This window comes from Sinocyclocheilus grahami, unplaced genomic scaffold (genome assembly GCF_001515645.1).
Source record: "Sinocyclocheilus grahami isolate Dianchi unplaced genomic scaffold, SAMN03320097.WGS_v1.1 scaffold337.1, whole genome shotgun sequence".
In the NCBI taxonomy this organism is placed as follows: Eukaryota; Metazoa; Chordata; class Actinopteri; order Cypriniformes; family Cyprinidae; genus Sinocyclocheilus; species Sinocyclocheilus grahami.
The window spans coordinates 1044037-1053620 of NW_015505516.1; the positions used below are offsets into that span (position 1 = coordinate 1044037).

Sequence of the window (9584 nt, forward strand, 5' to 3'; positions counted from 1 at the left end):
AGTCCTGGTTCATTGAGATGAAGAATTGTTCAGAAAAAAGCTTTACAGTCCACTAGAATCCTTTATTGCACATGTTCCTGCAGAAACCTCAATAATGTCACTTAGTAGAAACAGCAGAAGACCTTCAATCTGTGACCTGACATTGTAGTCAAGAATCATTTCTCTACACCAAGGTTTCGCAAACTGGTGTTTGTGAAGGAACTTCACTTGCGAGTCGATGAAAAGCTAATAATTTATAAACAGTATAATATTTATTTTTTACCTGCATGTCATATTACCATCAACCAACATCAAAGAGTCATTATCATGCAAATGTTAAATTGAAATACTGAAATATTCAAGTAATCTTCAAGTAAATATTTTAAGAGGGTAAGCTGACAAAAACAGTTTAGGAATTCCTGTTTTAGAGAACAAATCACAAGTTGTGAAACTGAAATCTAGCCTCAAACTGGCTGATTATTGCACACTATATCCTGTAGACTGCCTACTGTTATGCTATGAAAATCTAAAATAAAACTAAGCATTAAACTGATCAACACAGACTCATGCATAATTCATTTAAAACATTGACAGTTATTCCAAATAAATTCCAAAGTTATCACGATCATCAATATTATCACGGTTTTGTTCAAATTAGATGAAAACGTTCAAAAAGAACTGATACACAGAAAACATTTCAATAAGTTTTATATTTGAAAATCAACAAACAACTAATACAATTAGCAGCTATATGCACTTTTTTTTTGCATAAACATTAAATGAACATTAACATGAAACCCTAATAATAATAATAATAATAATAATAATAATAAATCACTTGAAGATCATGTGATCTTCGGTTAGGAGATCTTGTGATGCTTTTTAAAGCAAAGTTGGGGTTGATTTCGAGTTCACATACAAACATAAATAGAATAGGCTAATTAAATTTGTCTATTTTAATGTAAGTCAACATATTTTTCGTCAGTGATAGAAATATGATTTAAGACGGTAGTGTAAGCAAGTTTAGTTTGAAAACGTTTAATAGTAAATAAGACAATTAGACAATATTTGAATAAAATAATAATAATAATAATAATAAATATTTATTTGCAACAACTGATGGAGTGCTGAATGCTGCACGCACGTGCAGCGTTATCAAGGTAACATTTGGTCAGTCATTCCCTTCGCCAAGTGAGTTTCAAACGCTTATACGAGACCGTAATACCCCGCACCCTTCAAAGAGCACACTTCAAGGGCTCTGCCATTCGTAGGGCATAGGGATGCTCACTTCTATTTGGAAGTCGCCGCATGTCTCTTGCATCACCGCAGAGGCGCAGACGCGCTCTCTCGTTTCATTCAAATGCAGTTTTGTACACTGTTCATAATGGATTTATAAACAGGTAAGATTTCAAAACATTAATCTCAATTCAATATTTCATGTCCCCGTATTTATATATTATTTTAGGTAAAACAAAAAAAAAAATCTATGTAATACGTTAACTATGAATATACAATACATTATCCCTTAAATGTCAAGCTGATAGTTTGAACGTTCGTTCGTCTTGGCTCAAAGCCACTTGCTGAGAACTTTTCTTCGCGGAAGCTTTGCGTTAAACAAGTGAGATAACGAAATATTTAATCTCTAATCAATATTTTTTGTCCAATTATTTGCCCAGTTAGTTTTGGTATTGAGGTAAAAGTTACCTTGCATTCGCTATATAACAGTGGGTGGTGGTCACGAAGATGACGGAGCAAATTTGATGCGTTTCCTCCTTTTGCAACTACTTTCTTCTTGCAAGATCAGCAGACAGGGTGACCGTCCTCGATTAAATTGCCTTCAGGACTCTTGTAAAAGCCAAAATACGACCAGACCACCGATTTGGTCCTCTTAGATGGCTGAAAAATCTTTCCTGGCCTTCCACCATTTCGTCTCGTGCAAAAAAACAACAACAACAACAACAACACTGCATGCTGCTTCTGCGTCAGACTGATGCTGGCTGGACAGGATTTACAGCGAGTTTTCAAAAGCGCGATAATCAAACACGGTTTTGATGATAATTAAATTTTAAACGGTAATACTAACCGTCAGTGCATTTTATCGTGATTTATCGTGAAACCGGTAATTGCTCCATCCCTAGGCACAAAGGACAGATTGAAAGCATTTATAGTAATCCGTTCTGATCTTTTTTCCCCTGCTATAGTGGTTTATGATTCACAGCGGTTTGTGAGCAGAAGCACTCAGCCCAGAGAAATCAGAGTAAGCTTCCCGCATGGTTCCTGCACACACTCAGCACTTCACTCATCTGAATTGCAAAAGTAACACGTCACCTGCTCTCTGTATATGTGCAAGAAAAAAAAAAATAATAATTTATAGAGTTGTGATTGTGCAGACGGTTTGAAGACATCAAAGCACACCTTGAATGTTAAATTCTATGCGTTTAATGTGTTTTTGGGAAGTTAGTACTCACTTTGTGCAGGTTGAGGATGTATGGAGCAGGATCCCATGCCACCAGCGTTACATTCTTATACAATGAGCTTGTGTTGAACTGATGCTTGGGATTCGCCAGGATCTGCACACAAAACAGACAATGTGTTACACTGAGAAGACACATAAAAAAAGGCAAAAGGCACACGACTAGTTGAGTGCAACCAACTTCTCGGTTAGGCAGAAAACGTAAAAGCATCATTGACTAACTTAACCAGGCACAATCTGATACACTCTCCATGAAGAGAATCAGTTCACACTGAACATGCTGCATACAGCAGCAGCTCCTGCAGTGGTGGCGTTTCACAAAACCATAGGGTATGGAACAACACTGCGTCATCAGTGTTGGTATTGTATCAGACACTTGCACTTAACAGGCTATATGAAAAACAAGCTCAAATGAAGTTAACAAGGTTTTTGGCCGGCGAATGAGGAGATCTGTGTTTTGTCTCTCAATAGAACGGCCGCATCTGAGGCAAGTGCATCACATTATACGCTTTCATCAACTTTTACAGGTTATATAACATTTAATTATTGTTGCTATATGGGCGCTTAGTTTCTTGTTGTTTAAGGCCTACACTTGGCCAAAATAAGCGCCTATGCACACACTGTAAACCCGAACAGTACTACTAACTTATAAAGATTAAGAACACTGCAATTAAAGTCTGTTAAATCATTGATGGAACTTATAACAAATACATTTTCTGAACGAGGAATTTAGTTTTATTTTTGTGTGGCTCAACAGTTTTGATTAAACTCTATTTCAACTATTATTTTTAAGTTTACTGAGTGACAAAGTGATGTTACCGCTTTGCTCTAACCGACAGAAGAATCCATTCAACATGGCGGATAATCGCAAGCGACCAGAGCAAACGTAATGGAACAACTTGTAAGCAAATCAAAACAGCTGTGAAAATTTCTTATTTGCTTTTTGAGTGTTGTAAGAATATCATGATAAAGGAATGTTTTAATTTCTGGGAAACGCTGTTTTTACACAGCGCTGTAAATCGTGGCATTTCCCTAGTGCTTTTCAATGAGCATTTTGAATGCTATTTTAGCGTCACTGCTTGTAGTATAATGTTAACGTCAAAGAAGGGCACTAATGTTAACGTTAGTCTGCATTTTTTCAGTAAACGCAGTCCTAAGGTACGCTTTGAATGTCGCTGCTGTTAACGGCAATGTTTAGGGCTCCGTTTCTCAAAAGCATCGTGAGCCAAGTCGATTGTTGAGACCATTTGGTGGCAAATGTTTCTACGATCATCTTAGCCATACAATGCTTTTTTTGGGAAATGCCCTGGTAAATGTGATTTTTATTGGGTCTGTTTTTAAACTAGCTGCTAAGAGTATTAATCCAAAATTAGGTTAAAGCTAATACACAGACATGCATTTTGCAATATATTCATTTTACAAAAGCAATCTACAAACTTGTAGTAAACCTTTACAAACTCTCTTTAATTGCAGGTTGAGCTGGATGCTGAATACAAAAGAGTGAGCCTCAACACTTAAGGTAACTTCTATTCAGTTGAAGAGCAAGTTGTGTGATGTGTCTTCACATAACAGGACACAGACTCTGCTCTCTCTTTTCTACATCCATTGTTGGTTATACACTTACTTGTGTGTGTTTGTGGTTTTCTAGGTTTGTGCGGAGTTTCACCATATCAGAGAAAGTGGCACACACCAGCAAGATTTCACAGATGCTGCATGACATTCTAAATGTTCGATCTTCAGGTGAGTGCAAATTCACAAACACTACCTCCATCACTGTCTTCATTTTATATAAAATAAAGTTGGCCTGCTTGTTTAACATGTTTATTTTTTTTGTTTCATGATGCCAACATGCTCTCCCAGTGTACGTGTGTGAAGAGAACTGTTCTTCAGGACATGAAATGTAAGTATTAAGTGCATTAATGGATCTGAAATAGAGTGGGGGGAACTATGATGTCAGAACCAGGAAGTGTAATTCGCCGCGGGTTCCTTTGAGATTTTCCTATGGGATTTTTCAATTTATGAATAAAATAAAGCCTGTGGTAAACATAACTTGACAATCCTTCTACAATATAAACTGCACACACTCACAGCCTAAACCTTCTTATCTAGCTACTTATTAAAAACATAAATTTTCAAAAATGAACATAACTGCTTCAAAATTAGTATTTTGGGTATGGATGCGTGTAATTTATGTTGTACAACAAAACGTAAAAGTATCGTCAAGTTACGTTTTCCACAGGCTTTATTTTAATTGAAAAACCCCATTATAAACCCCATAGGAAAATCTTGTAGGAACCCATGGTGAATTACTCTGCCGGGTTCTGACGTTATAGTTCACCCACTTTATTGGCAATAAATATAAATGTCTACTTTTACCCTCTGTGCTTATTCCAGGAGGAATTGGGCGAGCCAGACATCACTGACACAAACGCCTCTCCTGCTGATTTTGTTATCATGGACAACGAAACCACTACAAGTCCTGCAAGCACTGCAGTTGTGATGAGATGATCTTCCAGTGTTTGACATTCAGAAATACACCGTTCATGCGGTTTAAAAAAGGCTGAATAAAAAATCCTCAATTGTATAACCACAGTTGTGCGTGTGTTTTTTTAATTATGCATAAATATATTTTCTTTAGTTAGTATTTGTTTTAATAAAGCACCACTGCATTAAAATAATTGGTAAATGGAAAAACATTACGTATGATAAACAATAATTTTAAGTACACTGCACTTAAACATTAAGCAAAAACAAATTTAAGTTTTTTAGTTTGACTTAACTGTTATTTATGATTAATATTAACTTAAAATATTTGAGTTGCTTAATTAAATTTTTTGAGGTAATCGGTGTCCACAAAAATTGAGTATTCTGAACTTATCGGGTTTTACAGTGCAGGAAATTTAAAACGTAGGCCTACAAAAGTATAGGCTGGCTAGACGGCAAATAACCTACTTTTTTGCTCTTCAAACACAAAAACATTAGCCTTTTACAGACCGTGTTTGAAGAAAACGCTTTACTATTCAAAAATCAGTTATTTATTTACCCTTGCATTGCGAAAAAGCGGAGATCTGTCTCCAGGCCGTGCGCGGCGCATCAATTTGAATGGAGGCGGGGTGAAGTTACGAGGTTTCACTGAGAGCTTGAGGACCCAATAGCGTTACAAAGTTTTACTGACAAGCCCTTTGTAATACTTCGCATTGGTTAAATATTTGTAAAACCCTCTGATTTTTATTATTTAATAATAACAAATTATAATAGAGATGTGAAGTTTGGATAATTTTTCACGGCACACCTGACTGGGCTAGAGTATGGCAACTGCCATACAGAAACACCGCCCTTGGGCTCCTGACCAGAAATTTAGGTGGGGCAGATTTTTAATCGTATTGTAGGCTATATGACTAACTTTTGGTAGAAGTTTAGTGTTCTTTCATAATTAATCCTGAGGGTGGTGCTCTGATGTTGATTGGCAGGCTCTACATACATACACACACAGAACATCATCTTAGAATAAACACCATAATGTAGTATTTGTGTTTGAATGTTGATAATTAGAAAGTTAAGAGTTGAGGAAAACAAAGCCACATCTATTCTCAGAACGCTTTGGTGGTTTTTCATCGTGCATTAAAATCATAGCCGTGCATTCAGCTTATACCATGGTCATTTGCCAGCATTGACAAGTTCAAGCTGTTAATATGTTTGCAGTGCAATATTTGACTGGAAGTATAAAAATGACGGTTACGGCTCATTAGCTATAGCATTCTGCCCATGTCGATCGTTCGAGAGAGATGGCAATTGCGTGTGTGAATTACCTGCGTCTCTCTCTCTACAAACAGTGAAGCTGCAAGTTTAGTTACTTCAAAAACAGTGATTTTACCCCCTCGTTCAGCTACTGTATTAATAAAAGACGCAGGGCAGAGTTGACAAGTTTATGTGCTCCTGAATGTTTGTGTGTGAGCCCTGCGCAACCTCTCTCTCTGTGTGTGTGTGTGCGTGCGCGTGTCAATGAAATCAGCGCATTAATATAGAACGTGATTAAACTGACTTGGAACTACCTTTGCATAAAACGGTTTTAATCCATACCTGCCAGTCAATCAGAAACAGAGTATTTAGACGGACCGTGGTATAAAAATGAACAGGGAACTGGATTAAAACAAACAATTTACTGGCTGTATTATAGACCCTTTTAGGGCCGACGTCACAATTACGTCACAGTGTGAGCTGGAGGCAAAACAAAGTGAAAACTGGAGGCGGCCAATTCAAACCTGCACAGTTTCGGCTACATGAGGAGCTTAAATAAATCTTATTGTGATGTTGGGTGCAAGAATCGACGCAATACAGGCTCCAATTAGAAATTTTAACATACCTGCTGCCACTGCCAGACAAAAAAAAACTATGACAGCTGTGATTAAATGCGATAAAATGAGCGGACTGGACAGAAACGATAGTCAAAAATGCTCACGTTTGCAGTGCACAATTCTTATCAGAAAAGGATATTTTCTTTCGTTGTTATGGATTATGGTTTGTTATGAGTCTAAAGATTTCTTATGCATCTCTATGTCCTGTATGAAATGATGTCTGTGTGCATGTGTGTAAAACAACAAACGGACAATTTATATGCTTATTCATCTGTTATTGTATTATACATTGTTGTGATTGATTGTGGCTGGAATTTTTAAGAACTTGGTAAGAAAGAATCAAATAAAGAAAGTTCAAAATGAGCAGTGTGACGAGAGGGGCGGGGCCGAGAGCCGTGGGAACGGAGCGAGGCCGGTGGAGTAATTGCGAATGCGCGACACCTGCGCCACTCACCGGTCTCGAGTCTCACGGAGGAGCTCCGGAAGGATATAAAGGAGGAGTGATGACAGGGAAAGAGGAGAGAGGACCCAGGCCTGGAGTTTATTTTGTGTTTTGGTTTTGTTTGTGCGCGACAGTCGTCCGCGAGGGGCTGTCGCGCTATTTTGAGTTTATTTTATTATTAAAGTTTGTTTGAGTGTTCGCCGGTTCCCGCCTCCTTCTTCCCGACTTATGAACGTTGTTACAAGCAGTTTCTGACATTTTTATTTCTAGAAAATATATTCACATCTTACTTTAAATGTTCTGCATGTAAAGTAATGTAAAGGTACAGTACTGTCACTGTAAACTTACATCATTTACAGGAGGTATATAGTTTCAAATAACTATTTGGCCATTACACGATAACGTTACATTCATCTTCAAATAATATATCCATCACATTGAATGTTTAACTTTTTAGTATTCTGGCCCACCTAAGCTCCGCCCACAGAAAAACGTCACAATATTTACTAACAGAAAAAGAGTCTATGTTAATATTAATACAGGCTGCTATTATATTATTATTATTATCATCATATTTTATTGTTTTTTCTTTTGCAATTGCTTCCATTTCTGGTATGTAGATATTTTCCATATTCCTCTTCAGTTTATACATGCTCTTGTGAATAGCCTGTAAAAAAGGATTTATTCTTTTACTAATTTGATGGGACTTAAGAATTTGGCCCACTAACAGAAACTTGACACTATTACACTTAGAATGATCTGTGTCACTTGCTGTGATCGCAATCTTGCGTGTCATTTATAATGTAGAAAATTATTTTTCTATTTCTTTTGATTTTTCTTACAAATTAGTTTTTGAACATTCTATTCACCAAGAACCCAGAAACTAATTTCATTTCCACAAAAAGCAGCACAACAGCTTGAAAAAGAAGAGCTGATTTTACTGTATTCTTGAGCAAATAAATGCAACCCTGATTACAGACCTACTTCAAAATTTTTTTAAAAAAGCTTACCCCAAAACCTTTAAACAATAGTGTGAGTATTTGAGAATTACTGGTGGAGGGAAGATTGTCAAAAACTAATGCCCTAAATTCAGTTTGTTCCCCACATCAGCTGTTAGATGACTTCAGAAGACTTGGATATGGGATGAATCATTTGAACCACTTTCACTAGGCCTTTATAGAGCTCTTTTTGTAGAGCCTAATAGTTCATGGTCACCATCTTCAAAACGGCTGAGTCACATGGGTTTGAAAATGTCATGCAGGTAAGTAAATGGCAAAATGTTCTTTTCGGAGTGTACTTTACTTTGCAATAAACCACCAAGCATCATTTCGGTTTGCACTGATTTGTCCATTCATGAAGTGACAAAGGACACAGCACATCCCATAACTTTAATGCAGAGCGGTCTCTGTTCTGCATAGTGTGTTTGAGTTTGTTTACCTGGTGAGCTTGTGTCCACTAGGACATGATGACTCAGATCTAGCTGAAAACACACACAGCCGGAGGACACGAGCCAGAAGGTGTTCAAATGAGATCGGCTTCAATTATGTGGCTGATTCACAGAAAGTCACAGTACTAGCAGTAAGAACTGAAAACATCAAATGTTGCTCACCTGAGAGTTGATGATGCGTAGGGTGGTTTTATTCCCAACGTCTCTTTCATAACCCTTGGTAGGAGCTGAATTAAAACGCAGCACTGCATCATGGGAGTCTGGAATTACAAAAATTGAAGCTTTAATCACATTGTGCCTTGGACAGAGTCATGATAAAAAAAATTTTTTTTTAAAGTGAACAAAGGCATTTCACTCCTGCACATCTTCAGACAGCAAGACAAAACAACATGAGGCCTCAATCCATCAACAACACCTACAATGAGGGGGAAAAAAAAGTTCTCTAAATGGCTTTTAACACGAAGCAAGAATACAAATCGAAAACACATCATGTACATTGCAGTGTATTGGAGGAAATGCGAGTGGTCACTGATTAGTAAGAATGAACCGCACAAATAAACATGTTCCTCACACCGCTCAAATCTGTAATCTGTTGTTAGGAACGGTGCAAGCAGCTTGTTTAACAGAGAACAAAGTTAGATGCCATTTATTACTGGGTTCACCTCCGGGGGCTTTTTATTGATTGGATATCTCCCGTTTAATCTGCCGTGAGATTGAGTGACTTTAAAGGTCATGCTAAATTCACTCAAAAATGAGAACTGCCCTCTACTGTGGCTCTCAAACGTCATTCACATTTCCACCTATTCAAAATTGGTGCATCACAATCAGGTATGACACAGGTGAGAATCAATGGGTTTTGGAACTAGACGACAATTTTTTTTGGGTGGG

The 9584-nt window shown here is 37.3% G+C and overlaps 1 protein-coding gene across 2 annotated transcripts in view; it reads right to left on the bottom strand.

The window, feature by feature from the left end:
- Positions 1-9584, bottom strand: part of LOC107602911 (beta-galactoside alpha-2,6-sialyltransferase 2-like) — an 85228-nt gene that overhangs the window by 17788 nt on the left and 57856 nt on the right. For both annotated transcript variants that reach the window (XM_016295533.1, XM_016295532.1), the window contains exons 3-4: positions 8859-8956; positions 2448-2549 (exon numbers count right to left, since the gene is read on the bottom strand). In XM_016295533.1, the coding sequence (XP_016151019.1) occupies positions 2448-2549; positions 8859-8956 (200 nt within the window). The remainder of the gene's footprint in view (positions 1-2447; positions 2550-8858; positions 8957-9584) is intronic.